Source organism: Opisthorchis viverrini (genome assembly GCF_000715545.1).
Source record: "Opisthorchis viverrini unplaced genomic scaffold opera_v5_103, whole genome shotgun sequence".
Classification (NCBI taxonomy): Eukaryota; Metazoa; Platyhelminthes; class Trematoda; order Opisthorchiida; family Opisthorchiidae; genus Opisthorchis; species Opisthorchis viverrini.
In genome coordinates this window covers 112,140-140,021 of record NW_008751758.1, presented here as the reverse complement: position 1 = coordinate 140,021, position 27,882 = coordinate 112,140, and the positions used below count along the sequence as shown (strand labels likewise).

The 27,882-nt window shown below is 46.6% G+C and overlaps 1 protein-coding gene across 1 annotated transcript in view; it reads right to left on the bottom strand.

The window, feature by feature from the left end:
• The window catches only part of T265_13771 (hypothetical protein), a gene marked incomplete at both ends in the record, with an annotated part of 29,405 nt that extends 8,076 nt beyond the window's left edge, over nt 1–21,329 (bottom strand). Inside the window, 6 exons of the mRNA XM_009170456.1 lie at nt 9,840–9,965; nt 14,499–14,657; nt 18,020–18,151; nt 20,516–20,787; nt 20,829–20,976; nt 21,017–21,329. Coding sequence (XP_009168720.1) covers nt 9,840–9,965; nt 14,499–14,657; nt 18,020–18,151; nt 20,516–20,787; nt 20,829–20,976; nt 21,017–21,256 — 1,077 coding nt within the window. The remainder of the gene's footprint in view (nt 1–9,839; nt 9,966–14,498; nt 14,658–18,019; nt 18,152–20,515; nt 20,788–20,828; nt 20,977–21,016) is intronic.
• Between the last annotated feature and the right edge of the window lie 6,553 nt (nt 21,330–27,882).

Here is a 27,882-nt window from a genome sequence, read left to right as displayed (position 1 = left end):
TGCCGTCCATATCTTCTGAGTGGATCTGCGGAGGCCTTCTAATCCTTATGGTAAGCCGAGTTGGTCCCCCTCCGGTTGTCATTTTTTCAGCGAAGTAAATACGACCATTAATTGCTTTCGAATCAACAAAGTACAGCTACTTTGAGGGGCTCAAGGACGATTAGGTGGAATAGTGGATTAAAACTAGTTTACAAGATCTTGGCGCAACCAGAGAAAAGAAAACGGATGAGTACCTTACTTATTTGGATGAAGGGATCCATCAAACGTGGTATACACTGAGAACCTACTTAATCAGGTCAGTGTAAACACTTCTCCCCTTTTTAAGCAATTGAGACATAGGTACAACGTCGTTCATGTGTCTAAAGCAGTGATATCATTGCATTTGTCTGAATACGGACAGAAGAGGGGCATTGACACACAAGCACTTCTCACTGGCTCTTCAGTTGCGTGAAGCGTGGATGATAGATACCAGGCAACCGAAACTAGAAAATGGATCAATGCATCACAACGAATTTGAGCCTTAGGACAACAAAAAAGATGCTTCTGAATATACGGGCTAAACTCCAATCATTCAGCGGCAGATCATTCCTGATACGTCTCTGATTACTGAAATGGGTTGAATGACTGCCACGAGCTTCCGGTCGATAGTAATTACGAAGTGGAAACACCTTACCTGTCGCAGAGGACAGTACTTTACCCCCAGACCGCCTCGTAGCACGATTACTCGTATTACGGGGTCTCACTGCTCCTCTCTGGCCTTACTGGCGTGGTTGCACCTTGTGGAACGAAGTTCTAGCCAATGTAGCCCGCGGGATCATTGCAGTACTCAAGCCCGACCACCACTTCAGGGTGGCAGCTATAGGTCGAAACAATGGATCAATGCAACACAAACTGAATATTCGTTCACCGCTTTCATGAGTCTTACGACCACAAAAAAGATGTTTCTGAATACACAGGCTAAATTCCAGTCATCCAGCAACGAATCACTCCTGATGCGTTTCTGATTACTGAAATGGGTTAGTGAAAGTTGAGATTGGTTAAACGCGGGGAATGACATTGTTACGAGCTTCCGGCCGATAGTACGTGCTGAATTGTCACTTGAAGTATACCTGAATGGAACTATGTCCTTTCAGTGAGATACGACTATCTATTCTGTAGGCTTAACGGTTGGCCTGCACACGTTTTGTCCCAAATCAGGGAGGCATTATCTGTGAGCGGTTGAGTGGGTCCACTCAACTGTCTCGTCTATTAGGGACGGAACCTTTGCAAGTCAATTGTCAATCTCGTCGAACAGATCAATGACCATCTGATCAACCACCAGTAAACGCAATCAATAGTTCGACACATTCCCAGCCAGTGATTCCCCAGAAGGGAATGGACGACCGGATTCTGGCTGATAACCTGCAGAGCTGCAAGTTCTTTCTAAAGGTTCGCTCAATATTTCCCCTTGAACGATCCAATAGGCTTCTTGCCCCTAATCTCACGCCCAACCGATGTTGCGGAGAAACGCAATAGATTTGTACGCAACTCTAGGGTAATGGTTAGTACATGCAGTTCCTACGTGCTCCATAGAAGTGTTCACACAACGTTGGATAGCCATGGACGTAATGAACCGTGCCTTCTAGTTTTTTGTCTGGGTTTTGTAGACTAAAGTCGTGGCCTACCGCAATGCCTATATAAACAAGTTATTGGTTACACACGGGTAGCTTCGGGTGTTGCAAGGACCGGTTTCATCTGTAGTCTAGGATTATTCCGCGAACGCTACGACACGCCTCAGGCTAATGTGGTTTCCTGAAGATGAGCAGAATAACGGAAGCACATGTGTACAATTGGGATCTCGGTAAAGCCCAAAAGATTCGGCGCAGGCCTCATAGAGAAAGGTGGAAAGAGTCAAATCATAGTACAAAGAAAGGAAAACGTCAATCTCACTGAGCAATCGTGTACGGAAATCGATAGGAGGAGGAGAGGGATCCACTCTCCATACAACAAATAACTGAACTTGAAAGGAACACATGACACTCGTACACAACGTGGGAGGCACCCCATATATATATATATATAACAAGGGGTGCTTGAACTAGTTCGAAAAAGAAAACTCAAAGGATTCAAAGGCCGGTCTACACTATGTGGTCATCATGGTTGGCTTTCCGTCTGTTATATGTGAAAATTGAACGAAGCAGAGAGTGGAAAATGCACTGGTCCAAAAAACAGAAGTGGGTGAGGACAAAGTGTTTGACAAGGGGGGGGCATTACACATGTACGATTCGGTCATTCTGATATGGTTATTGAAAGTGAAAACTGCGCCAGAAACGGGCAACACAAGGAACGATGGTACTCCCATATATAATATATATAACAAGGGGTGCTTGAACTAGTTCGAAAAAGAAAACTCAAAGGATTCAAAGGCCGGTCTACACTATGTGGTCATCATGGTTGGCTTTCCGTCTGTTATATGTGAAAATTGAACGAAGCAGAGAGTGGAAAATGCACTGGTCCAAAAAACAGAAGTGGGTGAGGACAAAGTGTTTGACAAGGGGGGGCATTACACATGTACGATTCGGTCATTCTGATATGGTTATTGAAAGTGAAAACTGCGCCAGAAACGGGCAACACAAGGAACGATGGTACTGTCACCCACCCACATTAGGCTGGTCATGAAGGGCAGTCTGTTTATGTGCTTTATGGTTATACAGGAATTAACTAGTTATGAACCACACGTCGCGTGTGGCTACGTAACGAAGCTGCTGAGATGGTCGGAACCATGGGCTGTTGCGGTCGGATTGTGGAGGACACCGGTCTGGACTTCGGCGCCGCTGAATGAGACCGTGAATTGGGTGACCACGGAACTCGGAAAATGTGGATTTGCAGGAAACCTGCAACTTGGATGCTGATCCGCACGCAAAAATACAACATATCGAATGTTGACCATATCTGAAACAGAATGGAGAAATTGGGACGTGTCAGTAGTGAACGGCGGGTTCCACGGTACATTGTTACTGACGCAGCAGACTGACAATATGTGAGAAGAGAGGAACATTTACAAGGCGGGTCAGCAACCGGGAGTACGGGGTGTTGGAAGCTGGTGACCAAGTGAGAATGGTGGAGAAAGCAAGAACGGGTGTTGGTAATAAGGGCACTCTAGACACGAACAAAGCCTGTAAGGGCCTTGCATCGTCAAATAACTAGGGGCGGCTTTCGAGCTCTCGGCCGACGACCGTTACCCTGACTGGATGGTCGGGCTTGGGAGTCACAATGATCTTCGGTACTATACTGGCTGGAAATCGGCTCGTCAAGGTCCTACGATGCTACGATGCTAAGAAGGCTATAGAAGAGCAACCAGACGAAGGCTAGCAAGTACTGGCGCTTCTGATAATCGCATTACACAGTGGCCGTATAATCCTCTATGATAGGTGTGTAGAGGTGGCAAGGCATTTCTTCCTGGCGTTCAGTAGGTCCATGGTTCTAAAGTCGCTAATGTTGTCTACCCCCAAAGTTTGGGAAAGGATGGATTGGAGAAGTCGACCACACGCACTGATTCCATAATTCTTGGCTGTAAACCATGACAAATTAGCTACTACGGTCGACACACGATAGTGAGAGCTTCGATTTCGGAGAACTACCTGCAAGAGGGAGATCGATCAGAATCGACGCGAGTAACTAAACCACTAAGATTACAGTAGCCCTTGCGTTTAACTGCGCGAGGAGACAGGGTATCATAAAGCTTTTGTCGTTGTAGAATGGCCGCTTGAATTCGATGTCAATGTGCTACCGTGGATTTAAAAGCTTTTGCGCCGTCCTGAATCCAGCAGTCCTAATTCTAGGATCTGAAGAGAGTTCATTAGCTGTAAATTTCACTCGGTACCTTTGAAGAGAACAACTTACACAGCACCCAAGAAATAGTGGGTCAAATAGTACAGTCGTTTTTTGTCCTCAGAAGAGACCACTTTCAGCTGACCAGAGGCGCTCAAACAATGACTTGACAGCGAAGTATGAAAGCCATTACCAGCAAACTCAGCTGCGCTGGTCATTGCCGTCCTACTGGATGGCGACCCCGAGACGGGCCACATCAATGGTTCGGGACATTGTCAGATATGGCCCGGTCGCGCCCTCAATGGCGCTTGTACATCCAAGCTATTGGCTTCAATGCATAGCTACCTTCCCAACTCCCCACCTGGCAGTGCACTGGTGCCGTATTTAACCACCAATTTATCAGGTCCCGCCTCCAATACGCAGCTATTTACCTCCCCAAATCATCGGTGAACGAAACTGTGGCGCCTGCAACCACTGTACGGCAAGTACGTTCTTACAACTGACAATGATGATGATTATGGCTGTTAAAATTCAGAAATGACCCAAAATTATAAACTACTGACTACGTTTCGGTGGAAAAATTCCTCACCAGCTTCGCCTGGCCAACGGAAACCGACGACGCATCCATCTCCTGCTGGAGGGCAGGCATTTCTTGGGTAGCACTCATGTGTGATATGAAGGGTGAGAGTCACCTACCGCACATGCATTTCATCTAGATTGATCTCACGCCTCACTCAAGACTTGTGCGAACATGACGACACCTTATTAAAGTTAGGTTCATTGATGTGTTGCGTTAATGCGACCGTTCCTTGCCACGCTGTAACAGTACCTAAAATCTTCATTTGCCGTGTGCCCATATGCAACCAATCCTAAGTTCGCACCGAGTCGAATGCGTAGATAAACTGAGACTGTTTGAATTTTCAGGGAAAAAACATTGCGACTACTGCATCTTGTGGCCAGTACACTTCATCATCCTCATACACAGCATGGCATCAGTGTTCAATACCGATGTTTCACTGTCGCACAACCATGATTTATTTAGAAGCCTTATTGTGAAGAAAAGAGTAAAGGTGGATGGGGGAGGGATTTAGTGCTAGCTTAACACTACCATTCCCAGGTGCCTACACCTCCAGACATTCACTCAGGCGATCTGGATAAAAATTGACAACAAGAACGCCACTGACATCGATTGGCAGCCATATCTTGTAGTGTCTCCAACCAGGCGCACTGGGGATCACGCGGTCCCCATCCTGAAAGGCAAGTAGCACCGACAGCACCGAAGCGTTTCGTGATCTCCTTCATACTCCTCTGTCAATCTCGTCGAACAGATCAATGACCATCTGATCAACCACCAGTAAACGCAATCAATAGTTCTCTGTTTACGCCACTCTGAGTTGGGCATGGAAAACAGCATTCTCTTCGGCAAACGATGGCTAAGCATACACAACACATATCCCAACTAACGCAGCTTCTGGTGCTGGACACATTCTTCAATGGAAGTACCCGTTGCACAACTGAAAACACGCTTTCTGACTACCTCATTACGCACACACCGATACCAACCCACGCGAGCTATGGTTCTGAGACAACGACTGTTGAACACCAGAAGGCATCTCAGTTCCGTTGCTCGAATAGGCCAAGTCTCACAGCCATACAACAAAACAGCCCGTACGGTAACTTGATACACACGTCCCTTCAGATTCAGGGATACACCACTCTGACGCCATAGGTGTCTCAAATTAGCAAACACGGCCCAGGCCTTGCGGATCCGTGCATTGACCTTATCTGTCACACTACAACGAGAACGAATACAACCGCAACACAACGGACTAGAAGGACAGTACTTCAACAACTTTTCTCATGTTTGTCTAAATGCATTCGGTTAGTAATCTTTCTACAGCGATAAAACTTTATATGAAACTGAAATCCACTATCACCTGGCAAAGCTGTTGGCCGCAGGGTGACATTTTTGGACGTGCTAAATTACAGATTAAATCTAACAAGAAAATTTCAGAAGAGCTTGGTAAACAATCGCCCGAAAGAATGCGGGATCGGTTCTTTCCTGTATATGTCGGTAACGTTCAGATCACATTTAGATACCAATTTCCTTTCAGTAGATATTTTATTAGCCGAAGCATTTATTTGCCGAAGCATTGGTAATCACACTGCAGAGACAGTTTGAACGGCGCCGTATAGACCCCGTCACGACATCCTCTGGATCCTCCGAGGCCACTGACTTTTGTTTACCCGTCACAAGTACAACACTGGTACACCCACATGCTTGAAGACCAATGTGTGATACATGAAGAATAAACCTCACGGTTGCTGAAATTCCGTCCCACAGTGACACTGTGACCCGTCAGGCGTCCCTCGATGTGCCTCAGTTAAGATGAACCATCACGCCCAAACGCAACAACATGCAGGTGACTAACTGAAAAAGGGTCCGCGTAGGCCATGGAGTATATAGTTTTCGCATCAAGCATCTACCCGAAATGTCACAACAACCTGACAGAATTTGATGTTCTTCCTCATCGTAATTGCTCTTTTTGGGGGGTTCCATGTTATACCTACCTTTGACCTGAACGCGAACCACTCGTTAGCCACCTCATAGTCTCGATAGGGTCACGTGGGTCTTTCAGTCTTGTGAACCTTCTGATTTGATCATGTGCCTTTGGGTAGGCCTATTGTTTTCCCCTACTGAATTTGTCTAGGATCCTCATTCCAACAGACGCTGCCTGACCCCACCTATAGAAACCCATGTTTTGAGGTTTGTACCAATTTTATTATTGCATACGCAGTTTCGCACTCGCTGGTGAACCTCTATTCGAACGATGTAACCTCTGGGCATGCTCAATAGCTGGATGTAACGGTCTGACCCAGAGGAGAAATCCACAAGTAGGTTGAATACGAATTCAATTGACGTTTGCAGTTCATTGGAAGTGCGGATCCAAGATGCGATTGTTGAATGTTTATAGGTTGAGTCGTCCAGCGGAAAGATGGTCACTTGGTAGTCACCTGTGGGTTTGGTGTGTGAACGCACACCGCCTCAAACCTACGCTAGCTCTTACAGCACGAAGAACCAATACCATGGTGCACTGGGCGTCCTATTACAGTGGGATAGAAACGAACACACAATTACGGCTATTCGTGGAACGATCACAAAAGCGCACAGATCCGGGCCCGATTAGCAAAAAGGAAGATTTGCAGATGACGTTGAATTCCCGCCACTAGTTCCATACTGTTTCTTTGCAGCACAGGCTTACAAAGCAATCGAAACAGCGTGACCGCATGGTATTTACATACTGCCATGCCACCCAAAGGTTGTACAAGAGCTGGGATACTGCCAGGTTGCTCAAGCCTAGACAGGAGAAGTCGAGAGGCAGAGGTCGGGTTCGAACCACGGACCTTCCGGTCAGTAAATTCGCGTTCCAACCACTTGCGCCATCTCGCCCCCGTATTTACACACATACACACACAACCAGGACGTGAACCCGGCAGTTAAGAAAGTTTAGGAAGAGGAGCAACTGAAAGAAATTCAGTTTGGCGACAATGAACCCACATGGATAAAAGTGAAAACAACCGGGTTCAGCACCGACGGATCGGGTAATCAACCACGCATTCTCGAAGCCTGGTAAAACTTGCTGTTCTTGAAATAAGATAGCACGAGGATAAAATCCAAAGGACTTGGCGGTTAAATCAGTCAAAATACCAGTGTGGAGCACACCTGGTAAGCTCAACTGCTCTTTGCACGTTGTTTGATCACGCCACGCGTTTCACTAGCGTTTCACTAAACGTCACGTGGCTACATAAGGCGTGATTGCTCTTCAATACCTCTTGCAGCTGATCCAGCGCAGGTGAGGGTTAGTACTTTGAAGAGGAAGTTGAGGGTGACTTTGAAAGCAAGCACTTACAACTAACAATACTCTCATGCCACATCGGTTGAAAGCAAACAATAGTAAGAAGAGGAAAGAGGAAGCATGGCGCTGCACCGCTCCATTCTATGATATTAAAAATAAATGAGAAATTTCTGAAAAGACGGACTTTTGAAGTTGTGTGACCCTTGTAGTCACTGTTGACTTGAGTTAACAGCCTGCATCAGTACGCACAGTTTAGGACCTGAATTGCGATCGGTGCAAGATGAAACGAGTGAAACGGGACCCAACATTCCGATAACTCAATGAATGGTCGCACTTGGTCTGTATTCCCTTCGCCGTGCGACCGGGATGTATGTTTATCCCTGATACAAGCAGAAGCCGTTACCGCAGATTCTGTTGTTTTTGGCAGAATATACCAAGATACTGAGGTTAACTTGGGCGTCCTGTTGCTACAAGGAAATGTACTGGATGCTTTATTTTGCCTTCCATCCGAGAATTCGTCAGGCTAACGCCCAGTCAGCAACAACTCACGTGACACAAACGGGATAACTGAAGGACAGTGGTAGATTCAACTGAGCAAAACCAGTGGCCAAAAACTAATCGGGAATTCGCAGGATCTAAACTCTCCGGAGATTTATGCGGTGCGCACTGTGGTGATGATTCCCACCAGGGATGAAACAGGTGTATGTAGCCTCCTTTCGAACTGAGTTTCAGTTCAATATGCAGGTTATCTGTAGGGTTTGTTTACCGAAAAGCTTCCCACCAAACCAATTTAACGTTCAGCTGAGTAGTCGAGTGTTGTAAGGAGGCAGACTGAGGATATATTGTATCGCTCAGCGGTAACACCCTTCCGGCGCCAAGCTGCCATGCCACCCGAAAGAAGCATGGGTGCTGGGATACGGCCTAGTTCCCCAAACCTAGACAGAAGTCGAGAGGCAGAGGCCGGGTTCGAACCACGGACCTTCCAGTCAGTAAATTCGCCACTCTAACTCTTGGACCATCTCGCCCCCCACTGAAGATATATGCCGTCGACTGAATGAGTGTATTGCAAACCGCTGATGTCAAGATGTGGACACGCTGCAATTTGTCATGCTATTTGTCGGAAGCCTCATGGAATCAACCAAAAGTGACTGTTCTGAGGGGAGCCCAACTTCTTGGACTGTGTGAATTCCCTGGCGAGTAGTGTGTACTCTGGCTTTCCATGTCGTAACACCTAACTGCTTTTTCCAATATCATGTAGGTCCGTTGGGATGCGTGTTCCCATTCTTAGTTGTCAAGTCAAAGGTTGTCCGCCTCGCGGTCGCTTCCAATCAGTAAGGGGTTGGGAAAAAAAGAGCTGTACAAGGCAGACGATGGTCTGGTATACGAAGTGCATATCCTAACCAGCGTAACCGATGAAACGTAGGTAAGTCATCTATCGTGAGAGAGTTCCTTTTCCCGAGAACCAACTAGTGATCCGACGTCTCCCAACAGAGCCAGTCAATGCTTGGGAGGAACCAGTGGTCAAACACAGACAACTTTCCTATGTCTAAGGATCGAAGTAGTTCAAAGGAACACAGACAATCTGCCGTGACAAGGCCAAAGGATCCCTTTCTTGATGAGGTCAAGCAAGCTGGTTCACAATTCGTCTATTTCAGGCGCGTACCGGCGGTCTGACAGCCTAGGTGTATTAACTTGGCGACGAGTACAGAAACGTCACAGAACAGAGCTGATAACCAATGTTATTAGTGTTCGGCTGGTCTGCGTTGATGAGGACGAGGAAAAAGCTTGTTGGCTGAGTTGACAGCGATTTTTTTCCATAATCCGATCAACGAAAAGAACGTTGTCGACACTCCATATTAGAGCAACAACTCAGCGCATTTGGATCCCAGCAGACTGTTTGATGCAGTGAGCTGCATGAAAACGCAGCTACGGTGCATAGCCGCTGTGCCACCGGAAGAAAGCGCGAGGGACGAGATACTGCTAGCTTGTAGAAGCCTAGACAGGAGCCACTGAGGATCTGGGGTTGGATTCACACCAAGAACCTACCGGTCAGTAAGTTTGTGCCTTAACCACCATTTACTATCTCATGTATAACAACCAATAACAACTGGGATCAAACGCCATGAATATGGGACCACGATTCTCAAAGTGAGCAGTAGAACAGGAACTCACACAGGCCGCCCATAGTAACCAATGTTCGTTGACTGGGCAGTCAAAGTATAGGTTGACAAGTAGAGACAGCGGCCCAAGCATCACCGTATCAAACCGTCTGATGCCGGTTTTCGTCATGTGGGCAATCTGCAAGGAGAAGGAGAGTGGGGCAGTGGGTTTAACGCATCGCAATAGATTTAATGAAGACCCAACAGATTAGTAAGAGACACCGGACTGTGAAAGGGAATATCGTGTACACAGGATGCTCCCTCATGGATTGTATGTCGAAAGTGGTGAACGTTGTGCGGACCTCAACCACGGGCTTTGAAAATAACCGCAGAAGATATCAGGCACCACCTCTTCATTTCTACATGAACAGCTGTCATTTATACATATATACCCTAAAAATAGCATGGGCTCTTCGGGTGCTCGGTTCCGATCGAGGCCACTAGGGATGTAAGCCCAACGATACCAGACTGTCCTTTGAACGATGATCTCCAACTTGATTCCTATGGTTCAAGTGGTTAGAGCGCGAATTTACTGACCGGAAGGTCCGCTCTTCAAATCCGACCTCTGCCTCTCGACTTCCCCTGTCTAGGCTTGGGCAACCTGCCAGTATCCCAGCCCTCGTGCGACCTTCGGATGGCGTGGCAGTTAGGCACCGAAAGGGTGTTACAGCTGAACGATTTGATTCCTATGCTTTGACTAGTGATATCAGAAGAAAATGTTCCGCGGGATGGTGACATTATTTCGCATACCAACCAAAAAGTCTGACATGTGAAATGCTGAACAGACGAACAGCATGCCGCTCTGAAAACCCACAAATTTGGGGAGATTGGCTACACATTTTACAAATTCGATCACGAAGGACGGGGTAAAAGGAACAAATGGCCGATTCCTTCGGATTCACACACACACACACATATTCAGCTTTAGTTTGGTTGCGGGGTTGTGGCCACAACCAACAGAATTACACAGTGGCAGCAATTGTGAGGAACCGCATTCTTGATCATCATCATCATCACCATCATCGACAGCATGACATCAGTGTTTAACACCGATGCTTCACTACCGTACAGCCATGATTTATTTGAAAGCCTTATTGTGACGAAAAGAGTAAGGGTGGACGGGAAAGGGACTTAGTGCTAGCTTTCCACAATCATTCCGAGGTGCCTCCACCTCCAGACACTCATTCAGGCATAATGGATAGAAACTGCAACAAGAATGCCAATGACACCGACTGGCAACAATATCTTGCAGTGTCTGCATTATTGATCAGTTCCTGCCAAAGCCTGGAAAAGTACTACTGTCGTGGGAATCCCAGAAAGTTGCCAAAAAATCAAATTAAATAAGTCGCGAATTTACTGACCGGAAGGTCCATGATTCGAACCGGACCTCTGCCTCTCGACCCCCCCCCCTGTCTAGGCTTGGGCAACTTGGCAGTATCCCAGTCTTCGTGCTTCCTTCGGGTGGCACGGTAACTAGGCATCGAAAGGGTGATACAGCTGAACGATTTTTTTTAAAATTACTCGGGAAAACGGAGTTTAATGGGTGAGCGTATGCGTGTTGTGGACGCTCGGAGAGACAACGGATGAAAGCTGGTCTTTGGCGCACCTAATTCAGTGGGTTCATACCAGATACTTTAACGGAACATAATCTGTTGCAATTTCAATAGCCTAACGATGATTAATCGTGAAGCTTTGCTTCACAAAATAACTCATGGAAATCTAATCACCTCAAATACCCTTTCAGCATCTAGTTGTCATGCCACCCAAAGGAAGCACGAGGGCTGGAATACTGCCAGGTTGCCCAAGCCCAGACAGGGGAAGTCGAGAGGCGGAGGCCGGGTTCGAACCACGGGCCTTACGGTAAATAAATTTGCGTTCCAACCACTGAGCAATGTCGCCCCCGAAATCTGACGAAGGATAGAAAGCGTGATCAAAAGCAGGCATCACAAAGATAAACCACGGTGAACGAATGATTACGTCCGGGCGTGTTTTGTTTAGGAGAGAGACGAATTCGATTACTGATGCAGGATTCTAAACCTATCTTGTCCAGTGACAACAAAACTCATCCGTCAGGAGTTGATTGCACGCATATTTGGTGTAACAAGCATCTGAGCGTTATAGCTTGTTTCCGAATCTTCACAGATAGGTGGGCAACTAGTAAGCAAGTCTTACTTGGAAACGAAACCTATATAGGCACCGTGTTTCACAGAACAACGACTGCTAATTGCAGGGCGCATCAATGAAAAACCTATTTTCATCCTGCTGCAGCCAGTTCAACTCGAAGGTTTGATAACGCCGCGCATTCTACCGCGGTAACTGCAGCAGCTTGACGCGCATTCAGGATTCTTTGCGACCCAAATGCTATGGAACCGATCTAAACGACGGGTTACAATGGACTAGGAAGAGAGTATCAAACGGTTCTCTTGGTGTGCTTGATTGAGGGTATACCTTGAGTGCACTTTCTGTGCTGTTGGTATTAAGCGGAGATAGTCGGGCGGGTGTATCGAAATCAGTCTCATGAACAATGGTGGATGGAGGAAGATGAAGGTCGTAGCGTCCATTACTTTGACAATTGAAATTCCTCACGTTTTTTCTGCCCCTATTTGTGACCGCCGCTCTACTTTTGTGTTTAGTGGGTCTGTTTGATTGTCCCTGCCACCTCACTCATTTGACCTTGAGGTCATCTAGCCATTTTGTGGCCGACCTTGCGAACATGTGGGTGTCTCACGTGAGAGTCTGTTTGCTCACTTGGATCGTACTTTTATGGTCCACGTGGAACATTGTGGACGAGTATGTACTGTTGAGGTTTGTATATGTTGTGAATTGATGCCTTACATTAATAGTACCGTATGGGAACCCAGCTCTGACTTTGTTTTGCCTTCTCGGAGGTTCTGGTATTACTCGAAGATACCGTTTGACTGGGTTTGGAAAAAAATGCATATTAAAGAGCCATCGTGGTAGCTCACTCAGCAGAGTACTCTGCAGTACTCTTGTAGCTCAAGTTGAGTGTAAACTTGGGGAAATTTGGAAAGAGGTAAGCCTGTGTTTGTGAAGTAACACTTGGTGGCAACCAGTCACCTGAGTGCAAAGAAAGAATCCATCCCACAAGATGCTTGTTTTGATCGATTCTAGGGGTGTTCAGTGTCTTGCATCGCTTAGCCGTCCGGGGCATGCCCAGCACTGTCGGAATACTCCTTATGTTCAGTGGCGTGAAACAGTTGAAACAGCTGAAATAGTTTCATCGACCTAGTCGACCGGTCAATTATCCGATCCTCCTGCCTTATGGTATCAGCGTTTGTATGTCTAAAGATATACTTTCTAACGAACGAACTACCCTGCGAGTTTTTTGGGGGTTGTATTGTCCCACAATCTTTCCCGGAGCTGTAAGGTTTCGCTGACATTCCATTAGGCTAATGGTCTATCCTTTTCCGAAACGGACATTTAAGGCGAAGGGGGCCCGTTTTTGAGTGGCCATTCCACCAAACCTAAATCCACATGTCGTGCCATCACGGCGAATTTTACAACCGTCAGACAGTGCATTGGTTAACTGTATCGAAATCTGCAGCAGACTCCTCGAATTATTCAAGACCAGAAACACAATTTGCAGCTTGATATTATGGCACATTTATCCGAGTATCAACTCTGCTTGAAGTTGTGGTGCTTCAGGATGCCACTGGCATCCACACAGCGACTGTTGCCGACAACATCGGTTGTAAACCGTTGCTCCAGAGGGAGAGATCAATCGTTCAACTGTAGTAGCATGCTATCCAAGAGAAGCACGAGGGCTGGGATAGTTCCAGAGTGCCCAAGCCTTGCGAAGGGAAGTCGAGAGGCAAAGGTCGGGTTCGGAACATGGACCTTCTGGTCGGTAAATTCGCCCTCTAACCACTTGGCCCTTCTCGCTCCAGAGGGACTGATGTTGCATGGGATTCGGCTGTTATAGTAGAATCAAACTACAAACTAATAAATGAAACCAATGAATTCAGTGCTATTGGGGTGGATTTGTCTTCTATCCGTTGTTACCGAAAGAACGCAAGCAGTTGTTGGTAAATTAGGATGATTAAAACCGGTCAATCAAGAGGAGTAATTGCCCCAGAGGAGGTTCCAGATACCCCTCAACGAATCTTCAAAAAGTGCAAATTAATTACGACACATTTCAAGCAACCTGACAGAACCGGCTCACTTCTTAAAATGCTCCTGTCCTAGGGTTCAAGTGAAACTTATCATAAGATCAAAGGATGTCGACACGTCTGTTCGATTACCCGAACAGAGCAGCTACTCTGATGGTTCTGTGCTAACCATGTTGACAATTTGTAGAGATTGTGTGATAAACACGATCCAAAGTACGCGGCATATGTACCATTCGGTTGGCTAATATCCTGTGCGATGTGTTTGAATCAATGGTAGAAAACTCGAGAGTTCCATAACAGTGATTCTTGTAGTGACAAGTCGATACACTGTGAACGTATTAAGTTTGAATCGCAACAACCCAACACTAGGTTTGCACAAAAAAGGAGAAACTACTTTCTACTGCAAACTGTGTGTCGGGAACGAAGCGATCGACAACTCTCCGACTTAAGTGACCTACAGTCTATGCCCACATGGGGGCCCAGCTACACAAAGAATGCTGAGGATGACGAGAACAGATAAGTAACAGTTAGGTCAAACTAACCACGAGATTTTGCGAAATTTTCGCCATCACAGCGCCAAAGCACATGAGAAATAAGCAAGGGTGATGCATGTAGACTTGGCTCGGGGACCGCACAAACACGAAGACAGCTGAGCCGACTATTAATAACAGCGGCCAGACGGGAAACAGGACACTGGTGTTCTGCAGGGGGGAAGAGACCAAAAGCAATCGGAACAGAGACTGAGGCCAAGCTTCGGTGGGTGAAGGGAAGGGAGAACAGTTCATAGAAATCAAGGCAGAGTGCGACCTCAAGATGCTAAGTTGCACTTAGAGGGATAACAAAGAATGATGCAAGGGAGGGAAAACGAGGAACATATTCGTCTGCGCTACATGATTCGGCTTTAGTGATCACCTAATTGGGTAGGTCCATAATAATGGTTGGAAATGGTCAACCATTGACTTAGCACTGACGAGTATAAAGCAAAAGTTCGAACAACCGGCTTCTCAGATTGTCTAAAATGTAGCTGCTCGTGGTAGACCGGCAGGGGTTCCTTTCTCTCTTTTGTGCTACTTTCTAAAAGCAGCGAAGCGCCGTGACGTCTGTGTTGATGATGATCGCACGCACACCACGAGCATCCGAAACTTGCACAACTTCCAGCCGAAGAAAGACTCCAGATAGAGGACTGTTCTCACGACAAATGTATCAACTATGCAGTAGTTGGCTTGATACCGGCGAACAAAACGGCACGAATACCATGCAGCAAAGTGGTTCTTGTAGTCCTGGTTTGTCTGTCGCGTTGTGAGGCGATGTGAGAAACGTTGCGGTGGGATATACGATACGGCATTAAATTTACTTTGCAGTGGCATTACTAACGTGTTTCTAGACTATGTGACAAATACCCTACCACATCCCTAACATTCAAGTTCCATACAGTGCGGCAGTTAGCAACGTGAGTACTAACAAACTGACGTGTTTTCGTATGGTGCATACAAACCAGGTATGATTTGGTCGGCATCAGGAGGTCAAATCGCTTAAAAACGAAAACAGCCTGTGTGGTGTGACGGAGTGCATAGCCAAGTGTAAACGACCGTAAGCCGGTCGGAGAGAAATAACTGGGGGGCATCACACGACCCAGTCTGGTTCATTGGCGAGAACGCATGGCGACCATCGTGTAACATTGGAATGCGAACACATAATCAAGAAGTGAACAAAGTACGGTTCTCGGTGCAACGACTGCCGCCTTCTGTGCAGTTTGTCCAGTCGTAGCAACAGTTCCATCGCGGGTCGGACACGATGCCGCTTATCTGTCAACTGCCTCTAAAAAAATAAATTATCGCTAAGAAAACCATCAGCTGAAAGTACACCAAACCAAACTGACCAGGTGACGAGTTGACCCTGAGGACAAATCGCAGACCAAGTGACATCCTGAAATTCAGCTAGAGTACACCTATCTAGGCGACGTGACATGATATCAGCCATCGCACTTCCCAAGAGTGACAGAATCCGTGAGCCGAAAAAATTCTCCCACCAGACTTGCCCCAACACCCGAGCGGGTCTATCACAGGGGCTCAATATTCTGGTCTTTCCTGGTGGATAAACTCTCTACGGGGTTGAAGAATGTAAGAACATTGGGGAACACCGCAACGATATTTTTTTACACAAACTTTCCACCGGAAAGAAAGATCAAACTGAGTCGATCGAACTCCCGCCTGATGTTACAGTTGTCACTTGGATACGTAGTTGCCAGTTAATCGATAAACTGAATGGTCCCTAGCCCCGATTTTTTGCTGATTTTCCTTGCCTACATCACGATTCTTTGCGATACCAACAGATCAGAATCTTTATAGACTTTTGAATCTACCCAAGTGCAGAGATAACTCATTCTGAAAGTGTGGGCTGTCAATTTTGTATACTTGCCCTAAGGGTTGCTCACACAGTGTGCATCTGCCACAGTTTTACAACCAAAAAAAATTTCCAACCTCAGACTAACAGTGAAGTCAACAAATTGACATCAGCAACTGATAACAAACTACAAGGAGAGGCTGAGAAGGCGGACGGAACACTAGCTAACTACTATGAGATGCCACGCTACCCCTAAAAACACGCTGATTGCGGCGCAATAAACCACGGTGAATTAGTGGACCTCCAGATGAAAGCGATCTCGCAGTCGTAATCAACAAATCCTGTTCCGGTGATTATGGGATACCGCATTGGATTCCAGTACCTCTATACCATCGTCACATGACGTGGCATCATGCCGGAACTGTGGGATATCGGTCTGAGAGATATGAGGCCACATCAGAGGAACAAGGCAGTCTCATAGTAGACCACGTCAGAAAAGGTTGCGCTAATCACGTACACATTATGACACGTTCCAACAACCAAACAGTGCTTGCTTTACTGAGTTCTGTGTGACATCTGACCTATTCAATGGATAGTGCTGCCCATGGCGCAACCTGAAAGTTCTAGGCCAGTCAGATTAGTTGCCAAATTTCATCGGAGTCTATAATTCGAATCCATGAGCAACAGACAACACAAGTTGCTGTAGCCTCTGGTGTTTGGCAAAGTCTCAGCTTTCACAAACTTTTCAAATTCGCTGAGGAATGGACAATCGTGTGAAAAAAACTCTCAGCTGTAACACCTTTCCGGTGCCTAGCTGCCATGCTGCCCGAAGAAAGCACGAGGGCTAGGATACTGCCAGGTTGCCCAGGCCTAGACGGGGAAGTCGACCGGCAGAGGTCGGGTTCGAACCACAGACCTTCCGCTCTAACCACTTGAGCCATCTCGCCCCAATCGTGTAAGTCCTAGGAAGTACAGGTGAGCTGTGTCATGTGGGCTACGTAGCCTGAATACACCGACAACGCCATCGTCCTGAGGAGAGATGCAGCCTATATTTAATTACATCCGTCGACTGGATTGTAAGTAAATACCATAAAGACAGAAATTCCTCTCGCGGATAAGTACACTGAATCCAGCCTGCGCAAAGTTAACACAGAGAAGCAACAATCCAAGTCGATTCGTTTTAGGAAGCTGGGTTCTACGAACTGTTGAATGGTAAGGTCTGACAAGAAGTGGATGTTAGCATCGTCAATTCCAGGAAGATAGACGGTCACGCAGCTCAGTATACGAGACAAACCACATTACTGAGCCCCGTAAACACGGTGTAATCGTTCAACCGCTATAGACATACGTCTGTGAGGTCTGATGACGATCCTCGTAGACTCCAAGCTTGGCTGGAGACGATACAATTTGCAACCGGACCGTTGTCAACTGCCGGACTAATTATGGACAAAAGCAAACTCCTCTCAGTGGTTAGGGTGGACCACTCGTATGAATCAACAGCCTTTGCTTGGCTTGTCTTCGGCGGGTAATCCTAAATTTGCAACATGGAAACACTACTGTCGCTGTCAGTAACGACGAACCAGTCGACCTAAGACATCCGAGCAACAAATACAGTAACCCAGAGTTGCAACTTTGTGTAGCTTGGCCTTGTTCACACGCACACACACACACAAGTCTACAACGAAAAAACCGTAACAACGATGGACAAGATGAAACATACCGCGACTGTGGTGCCGTACTTGCCGCTACCGTCCACTGCAATGGACTGGCCAGCTCGAGAAAATAGCACGATTGAGCCAAGTACGACTATTAGAAATTGAAGTCGATTCAACTGCAGTCCAAAAAGAGGGTCCTTAACGGGGTAGAGCAAAGAAACGCAATACGCAAGTGAACAGGCGGAGAGAATGAAAACGGACAACTATCACAAGTTGGAGGAACAAGCTGTGGAATGGGAAAAGGACTTTTTAGACTGGAAAAATATGCGAAATTGATACCACAGATGGCCAGCTCACTTCCAGACTCGAGTTTCGTAGTTCGCCGTCAACTTTCTTCGTTAGAAGGGACAATAACAGTAAACCAAGCGGAAATGGACTCTGGTCGCAACAACTTCTCCTTCCAGATGAAACAGACGTAAGAAATACCGGGAACGTTTGTTCTACTGGGGAAAATTGGTCCTCATAACACAGAAGCTTCTGTGGTTCGGTCCAGTCCGCCAAAGAACTACACCACTGACGGAGCACACTGGAACAATCAAGTCAATTTTACTTGAAACGATCCATAACGGAAAAGAGGAAAATGGGGCAGCGTAGGAAATAGCGTTAGTCTACTTCAAACACTCAAAGCATCTGGATATTCAACACTGTCAGACACCTCACATGGGAACTGGCAGCAAGAACGCCATCCCTTAACTGCCATATATTCAGTGTCTCCAGCCAAGCGCAGGATAGGTCACGTGGACCTCATTAGGAAAGATGAACAGCATCAACAAAACTCAGAGTTTTCATCACATGGTTCTTAAACAGAGGAAATCGAGATGCAAAGATCGGGTTCGAATCAAGCGCCTTCCAGTCAGTAAATTCGCTTCCTTGACCACTGAGCCACCTCGACCCGCAGAAAAAGATTAGAAGAAAGTACACTGACACAAAGGATGTCAGGACCAGGAAAAGGAAATCTTCTGGTACGCACGTTCCACAGTCCAGTGGACTTGCGACCGATGAATTCGTCCTACGTAGTGACAGCATTTCAGTTGATATTATTCGCGTACTCATCCTGGACAGATAAAGACCATTTTTCCGACGTTCGCGCAAACGACTCTTCCAGACCACAGCACTAGCGGAAAGATAAAGGGTTTGGAGAAGTGGCGAACAAATTAGTGCGTGCCACCGAGGTACAACCGCGAAATTCTTGGCCAAAGCTGGTGAATCCCATGAGAAATAGGATGAAATGAATAGATGCATGCTTGTCTGATTGACAGAAGAACAGCAACAGAAAACAATTAGCGGAGTAGACCGACTGGGCGGAATGGAATGTGAACAAATAATCGTCATATAATCCTTGTTATGTATAAGAGGGAGACTAGGTAATAGGGTTGATGACACGAAGGTCCACGACTCAATGGTCGTGGGTAGACCGTGGAAAGAGAGATAGGTTAAAAACATATCGTTCCGCTGTCAGTGTGAAGGCTGAAAAAGCAGACTACTTGAAGATGTGATAACTGGAATCGCTAACAATGCTCACTTGTTTACAGTTAGTATTCAAAAAAGGCACAAATGCGAACAAATTACTGCTATTAGGAGAGCGGTGAGAGCGGGATGGCTTGGTAGTTAAAGTGCGAAGTTACCGACCGGAAGGCCCGGGATTCGACCCGCTCTTTGAATCTTGACTTCTATCTAGGCTTGGGCAATCTAGCATTATCATAGCCCTCGTGTTTCTTTCCTGCTCCCTACTAGGAGAGCGGTAAAAGTGCAAACGGGAGGGGGGGTTGATCTCAACCGAAACCACTGAAGACTTGATATGGGTGAGTCGAGAGGATTGGCAGGTGACAGATAATGGGAGAGTGTGAACACAAACCCCACACCGAAGACAACCAAATAGAAAGTGGCTCTGAGACTGTAAATGAGTTGAGTCACTGATTCCGTAAATTTATATCCTACTTAGAAGAACTACTAAGACAAAGTTTCAGGTGGCGGAAGTTGCAAAATGTAACTGAGGAACGAGAGGGAGCGGAGCGAGTAGTTACTTTATGTCTTATTAGAGAGGTGGTTTGTTTCGTGAACTTGGGACTAAACTCCACATAAGAACCCTGTAGGTTTGGAAGCGTTGAGATCAGGATGAATTATGGAAGCTTAGTGTGAGCATACCTGAAGTTACAGTAAAAGCAACTAAACAACTGATGCCTTTCAAATGGTGAGCAGTTTGACGCAGAGTCCAAAATATGGTTAAATCGATTGGTGCACGATCCGAAGTATGTGATGGTGGTCGAGATTGAAGTTAGTGGAGAACGAGGGCTGAGGCATCTAATGTGGTCACTCGCCTAAACTCTCCGCCCTTGGGAATGCAGCTAAGTGGGCGACGGTTGAAGTGCCAGAAAAAGCGTTCTGTAGACAGAAAACGATACCCGAAGACAGGCCATTCATGGCCTATCTCAATACACCTGTTTACCGGTAAACCAAACAGCGGAATAGAAATAACAACAGCCAAAAGTATCACCACTCACCTTTAAACGCCACATGTCAACTCCAAATATGGCTGACAATATTGAAAACACTATGGCGAACATAATTGATTCCGACACGCTAAAACTACGAAGATAAATGAATTCTGGAGATGGGAAACAATGCACCAACCTGTCAAAGGACATACAACCGCTAACAAACGATTGCCACTGGTACGTGTAGAACATAGAGTTCAAGATGAAAAACTCAATGAACATCGCTGTGGGACTATCGCCCAAGCCAATGATTGCGAAATAGGCTAGGGGCAGTAGATCTGAAAGGGGAATGGTTTCACGTGGCACGATAAGCACTTACACATGGAAATGGCGTCACAGCCGTGGTCAAACATTTCCCCAAGGTGAGAACAGGTGTTAGTACGTCGAGCATGGAGGCCATCGAGAGCATCGAGTGTCATGTAGATGAATATACCAAAGGCGAAAAGGAGGATGGGAAAAGCTGGAATCTAAAAGTTCCTGGTTGGATGATAGACAAAGAATGAGTACCTCATCTTTGAAATTTGGACTATAGTATAAAAGTAGCAAAATTGGGATGACATTTGAAATCAGTCCGGTCAAAGTTAGGGTGTTTGGTGCAACAGTGAGGGGTACATGCTTGGCAGTCCACCGCCAAAAGGGTTGGAATATGGGCTCGACAAAGGAAACACCGGTAGACTTGTATCTGTGGTCCAGCAGTCGATAAAGTTGATCACGCTGTAGAACCTCTGAGCGGAATAGTCGATTCATGCTTATTGTCCAGCAAGGACAACGCGGATTTGAATTACTTGGGCGACAAGCATAAGCCGTATAGAAGACGAGTCTAAAAGGAAAATGGGATAAGCAACATCATCAAGATCAATCACTGTGACGCCAGCGTAAAAACAATGGTAAGTCATTTTATTTAACTGAAGACGTACGATGGAGCGAAGAACGAAATAGAGTAGAGGGGAGCGTACACTGCCTGCCTACTATAAACACACGGTGCTACACCTAAAAACATCCACTCGGTGAACCTGAGTAGAAAGTGGGGGTGGCAGCAACCTCAGTGACGCACAAGGACGATTATCTTAACTGAGCCTTTAAATTCGAACGACACCATGAAAAAGCAAACTTTGCACAATAACTTTCATTTCCTCTCAATGGGCCACACCATCCAATTCCTGGTTTGAGCTATTCCGAACTTGATGAGTAAAAAGATCCTTTCTGAGTATTCAATATAACTCGGATGGGGTGGCGCAAGATCGGACTAAGGACAAGAACTCGGTCTAGCTAATTAAGGCTCCGTGAGAAGTGCTATCCCTAATAATAAGGCCAAATATGTCAAGATAGTTAGCTCAGTGGTTAGAGCGCAAATCTAATGACTGGATGCTTCGTGGTTCGAACCCGACCTCTGCCTCTCCACTTCTCTTGTCAAGGTTTGGGTAACGTGGCAGTATCCCACCCTTCGTGCTTTTTTCTGGTGGCATGGCATTTAGGCACCGAAAAGGTACTACAGCTGAATGATTTATGATTTGCATATGTCAAACGAAAAACGAGGTTTTGAAGCTTGTGGTGCATAAGTGAGTGAGGAAAAATTATCAAACTGCAAGTAGGTTCGGCTCCCTTGCAACTGGGCACCACTAAGGCCTGAATGGGTCGGAGAGTACCGCAAGGTTACTACAGCTAGCTATCGGAGAATTGTGTACAAGCTTAACCTACATCAAATCCATTAAAATTAACCTATCAGTATTCGAGAAATACACTCATTTGCAGATCAATTTGGTTTTCACGAGAGACTCAACTGAATCTCTCGTTTATAATATTCTACAATAGAAGGTTAATGGAAACTCGGGGACTGCGCCCAGCTGATGAGCCCCAAGAAAGACGAAACCGGTCGTGAGCTGTTGAAGAGTTTTCCGCAACCTTGTGAGTAGTTTCCTTCAAGAAAAGGCTGTCGAAGAGTTTTCAGCAACCTTGTGAGTAGTTTCCTTTATGAAAAAGACGTTTCGGTATGTTTAACTAAATAATGCGAAACTATAGATAAGCCAAATTTCGCGGACTGAAGACACCACACGGAGGCAGCGAACAGCGCGGTTGCACTGCATGCACAATCGGTGGCAATCGGAGATATACCCAACCGAAATGAACGCAGAAGAGCCTCTGGAGTATCTAATTCTCCGAAAAGAAGCGTGAGCGTCTGTTCTCTAGAAAGGGTGAGAGGGGTCCGATGGTTTTCTGCAGATATGCTCGAACCAATCATGGCCAACTGAGGGTGAGAGAGTGTTATGTTCTCTACTAATCAGTCAATCAACCTTGTCAGTTACACACGAAACTGAGAAGATAAAAAGCTTTGAGGAAATTATACTGCAGCAACTGAACAGCCAATATCGAGATTCGAAGAATCAAGAATGGAATGGAACAAAACAGTCCAATGAAAGGCTGAAACAGAGAGAGAGAAATGTTGAGCAATATGTCCGTTAGGAGTGCCTCCTAACAGAGAGGACCTCTGCGCCTGAGCAGCGTAATCCAAGATGAAACGGGGGAAGTTTCATCGTACATGGTTCGCAAGGTTTTTCCTTCGAGTATCGTTGCAGAGCATAAAATTACCGATGGACGAAGAAACACCAATTGGAAGAGTCTGGATTAATGGGCAATTACAGCAGGTCTGGCTGGCTCTTTCGGAATCATCCACCAAATTTCGAGAACGGGATAGATTGAACAAGTCGTCTAAACAACTAGACGAATAAGTTCTGAGAGAGGAAACAGTCCTGTAAGACACCAGTGATCTGGAGTCACTCACATTAGCTCACATGGTGTGGCTTTGCAGAAAATCAGCGTGCCAGAAGAGTCTACTTAATGACACGCAATGCCTTGGTTTTCTCTGCAGAGGGCGTTTATCACCACCCATTGAGTCCACTTATTTCCTTCCCGACCACAACAACGTTTGCCATCACCGAGGGAAGACACTGGTAGTGTTGCCGTTCGACCGGGCTACACATGCCGAAACATCGTCTGCCGAAACAAGTGTTAACCGTGCCGCTTTCGGAATGGCGCCAACTGCGAGGTGGACAACGTGTGACTTGGCAGACGAGTGTGAAAAAAATATGACGAGCCCAAGTTGGCGCCTTCCAGGCTAGGGTCTTTGCGAGCCCCTCCCTCCACTTGGCTGCAGGCGCTGCAAGAAATGGCGGCTAATCGATGTAAATGGCGTTCGTGCGGTCAGCTTCTCAGATTATCTGACTGAGCACTTGGAGAAGCAGGCACCTTAGAATGCTTGGAACAGACCAGTACCATGTCAATCCCCCACCCATCTTTTTCTTTTCACGTTAAGTACGATTGAATAAACTGTGGTTGTACGGCAGCAAAGTATCAGTGTCAACACTTGTGGTGTTGTCTCCAATTATTATAATGGTACTGAAGATATATTCTGGAACACATTGGACTCAAGGACGAGCACTGGAGTCAGTGACCAATTCCTTCGGCTGTAAACCGCATAGTTGTACAGTGTTGACAGCTGCCGCTAATGACTTCGAAAGATAGAGATAAGTGGCTAAGCAACCAAAGCAGTAGCTGGCATAACTAACATATGGATACAGGAATGACAGTGAACATTCACTGAGGAAATCGGGCAAAAGCTGTGCGTTAAAGGTAAAGTTTGGGATCCACGCACCCCATTGAGCTACATCTGCGAAGACCGCAAATCTACCGACCAGAAAGTCCATGGTTCGAACGGGACTTCTGCCTCTCGACTTCTCTTATCTAAGCTTGGGCAAACTGGCAGTATCCCAGATCTCGTGCATCTTTCTGGTGGCATGGCAGGTAGGCACCAGAAGGGTGCTACAGATGAACGATTTTTCGGGATCGCCGGGACCGATACAGCTGCTCTAATAGACGAACCTTCTGCTATCTCAATGGGCTCATCTGCAACCATGAGATGATACGTTTGGTCCAGAAACATTCCTATGGTTCCTGACGGTTCACAGAGTCAAACAACTTTCAAGTCTAGGATGGCAATCTATGAAGATAAGGACGAATTTCGATGTGTTCCATTTTTCCAGACATATTCTATCCAGTTCAAACAGAACAATGAGTTTCGCCAGATGGGTCACCGAGATTCTCCACCTTCTTTCAAAAGAGCTGAATACAGACCGTCCGGCGATTGTCACGCCAATCTACAAAACTGTGATTCTCCACTTTCAAAAGAGCTGAATACAGACCGTCCGGCGATTGTCACGCCAATCTACAAAACTGGTGACCGACTGTCGCCTGGCAGCCAGCTACCTATAAGCCTCACTAGCGTGCCATGAAAGGTGAGTGAACGCATTCTGAAGCGAGCCATCCTAGATCACCTTACTTCCAGCAATCTGATATCTCCAGCTCAAGACGGATTTCTTCCAAACCGTTCTTGCGTGACAAACATGCTCGTGTTCATGGACAGCTTAACCCAAGAAAGGACGAAGGACTCATATCGGATGCCATATTTTTCGACTTCTCAAAAGCATTTGATAGGGTCTCACACGTCCCGCTGCTCCACAAACTCGAGTCTTACGGGATTCAAGGGAAAATCCTTCGCTGGATCAAGGCGTTCCTATCAGACAGATCATTCCGAGTGAGAATAGGCTCGACCTATTCCTCTCCAGCGCCGGTCTCCATTGGAGTTCCTCAAGGCTCCATCCTGGGACCAGTGCTGCTTCTGATCTACGTCAACGACCTTCCAGATGTTCTTGCGAGTCCACGTCTACATTTTGCGGACGACTTGAAATCCTGGATTTCCAATGCCAGTGCCCTGCAAATGGATGTAGACGCTGCAAAGCAGTGGTCGTGGGACTGGCACCTTCCTCTGAATGACGAAAAGTACGTCTATATGTCATTTGGAGGAGACTCAGCGAATGCCTTTGTTATGCATGGTGAGAAAGGACCAGGAAACATCACGAGAATAGACGCCAAAAATGATTTGCGCATCTGCGTCTCCTCAAACTTGTCCTTCTCACTGCACCATGAGAAATCAGCCCTATAGGCATTCGCCATTTTACGGATGATCCGACGCAACCTCTCCCGTATTACTCGCATGGATATCCAAATACTCTATGGGGCCTACGTCAGACCGCTCCTGGAATACGTCAACCACGTTGTCTACTCAGGACACACGAAAGACGTCACCCTCATTGAGCGCGTCCAGCCAGCCGCTACGAAAATGGTCGCCGGCCTCAAGTTCGTGGACTACGATACCCGCCTCGCGATCGTACGTTCAGCCGTAGCACCCTTTCGGTGCCTCACCGCCATGCCACCCGAAGGTTGCATGAAGGCTGGGATACTGCCAGGTTGTCCAAGCCTAGACAGGGGAAGTCGAGGGGCAGAGGTCGGGTTCGGAGCACGGACCTTCCTGTCAGTAAATTCGCGCTCTAGCCACTTGAGCCATCTCGCCCCTGTTCAATGAGACAAGCTGATAACCCTCTGTCGTCGCCTCCGACAGAACCTAATTCTTACTCATGCTCTGTTTGAACAAAGCTCGGACAACAGGTTCTTCACCGTTGACCCAGCAAACACACGGTGGGGGCATGGTAAGAAGATTTTCAAGCTCAGAGCGCACACATTCATTAGGCAAAAAATTTTCTCATTTAAGATAGTTGGTGCGTGGAATACCCTTCCCCCGACGGTTGAGGCAGCATCGTGCACCCACCTCAAGCCACTGCTAGACGATTTTTATGCGAGTCCTTTCTCTGGCCGCTAAGGATGATACGAGCAACGAGGTACGAACTACTGATCGAACCACTAACGCGCGGTACATTCGAAATCNATTTCGGGTAGTAGGTGCGTGGCATGACCTTCCTCCGACGGTTGTCTACGCTCCTTCTAGAACCCAATTCAAAGCACTACTGGACACTCATTTATGCGAATCCTCGCGCTGGCACGCATACTGTCCCGCGCTGAGAACACAAAGAGCAGTGCTACACCCTTTTTTCACTTGTGCCTTTCAAACGAACGACAGCCGCTGAACGACAAGAACAAAACCGACCCGGGAAACGTGGGCAAAAGCCTCGATCCTGTGTATCAATCCATGAATCCGTGAATCCGTGTCGAAACAACGCCCTCGCTCGGATGGGAACTGTAGCCGCCAAAAGGCTCAACACGTTCGCGATTGGTCAGTCGAGTTGCCGATGCCCGGTCCATCGGTTAGTCTCTGATCAGTTCAAAGCGTTAGTCCAATAGCCAGTGGTTTTCACTCATCCACTATGTACCGGTTTTACGTGGGCGTCTAGATGGCGTCCCAATTTACCAGAGGTGTTCTTTGCATGCTTTTCAAATATGACGCCATGCATCTGCCGTTTTAACTTGTTTCAGCCAGTGATTCACTCGGGCCGCGGGGTTTTTATGTTTCTTTTGCTTCCATTAAAACATGACGTATTTTGTCAACTGGACAAACGATTTTCGTTTGCATACAAGGAAGTACAAAAGTGTGTGTACAATTACACACAACACAAACGCGGTTAGTGCTTCGACATTCTCCTCTGATTTCACTCGGGCTTACAGAGGTTTTTCGCGAGTTTCACGTGCTGACTCTGGTATCAGAACATTTCAGACCACCTTCGGAATCTATTATATGTGGGGGGTGTTTAGAAGACCATAATTGGATCATTGTTTATTCGCTGACCTGGGCCAACGACGAACTACTTTAAAGAAAACAGTTATTAGTGAGTCTGTTTCATCTGTCTTCCTTATTGTTGTATACCCAAAATAGCGTTATTATTTTTATTTCTTTGCCACACACTCCTAGTAAAGTAACTTATTAGGTAGCCAGACCACTACAGTAGCGAACAAGTAGATCAGCTGGGGGATATCCCCGAAGAAAAATCCTTACGCTTCGGGTAGCTGTCATCATTAGGAGGGACAAATCTGAAATTAAGATGCTGAAGCACTTGTTTCATGCAGTCAAACCTGGTGATGGGTCGCCGTCTAAACTGCTTCGACATATGAGCAGTCTTCACTGCAGACTTAAGCTCGCCGGAGGGATAGCGGCACAACCACGGCTCGGCAAACTCCAATCCTCTATGTCCCGCGTCGTCAGCGCTTTTGTTTATGATCACAGCCGGCAATAGCCAGCTCAAATGGTGGACAAGATTGATGAGATATACCCCAGTCACCACGTTAGATCCGTCTCATACCTTTCGCCCGCAACATCCACAGATTCCGATCCAATAATTTGTACCATCTTACAACCACAAGCCAGATTTGATAATTTGACCGATCTTCTAAAACGTCTAAAGATCAAATGCCATCGACCATTTTCACGACCTCGATCGTTGTCACGATCCCATCTCTCCTGAGGACGATATCACCGAACTTTCCGTCCAAAAGCTCGCATATGCCAACCGCCTTGAACGGTCAAGCCACGT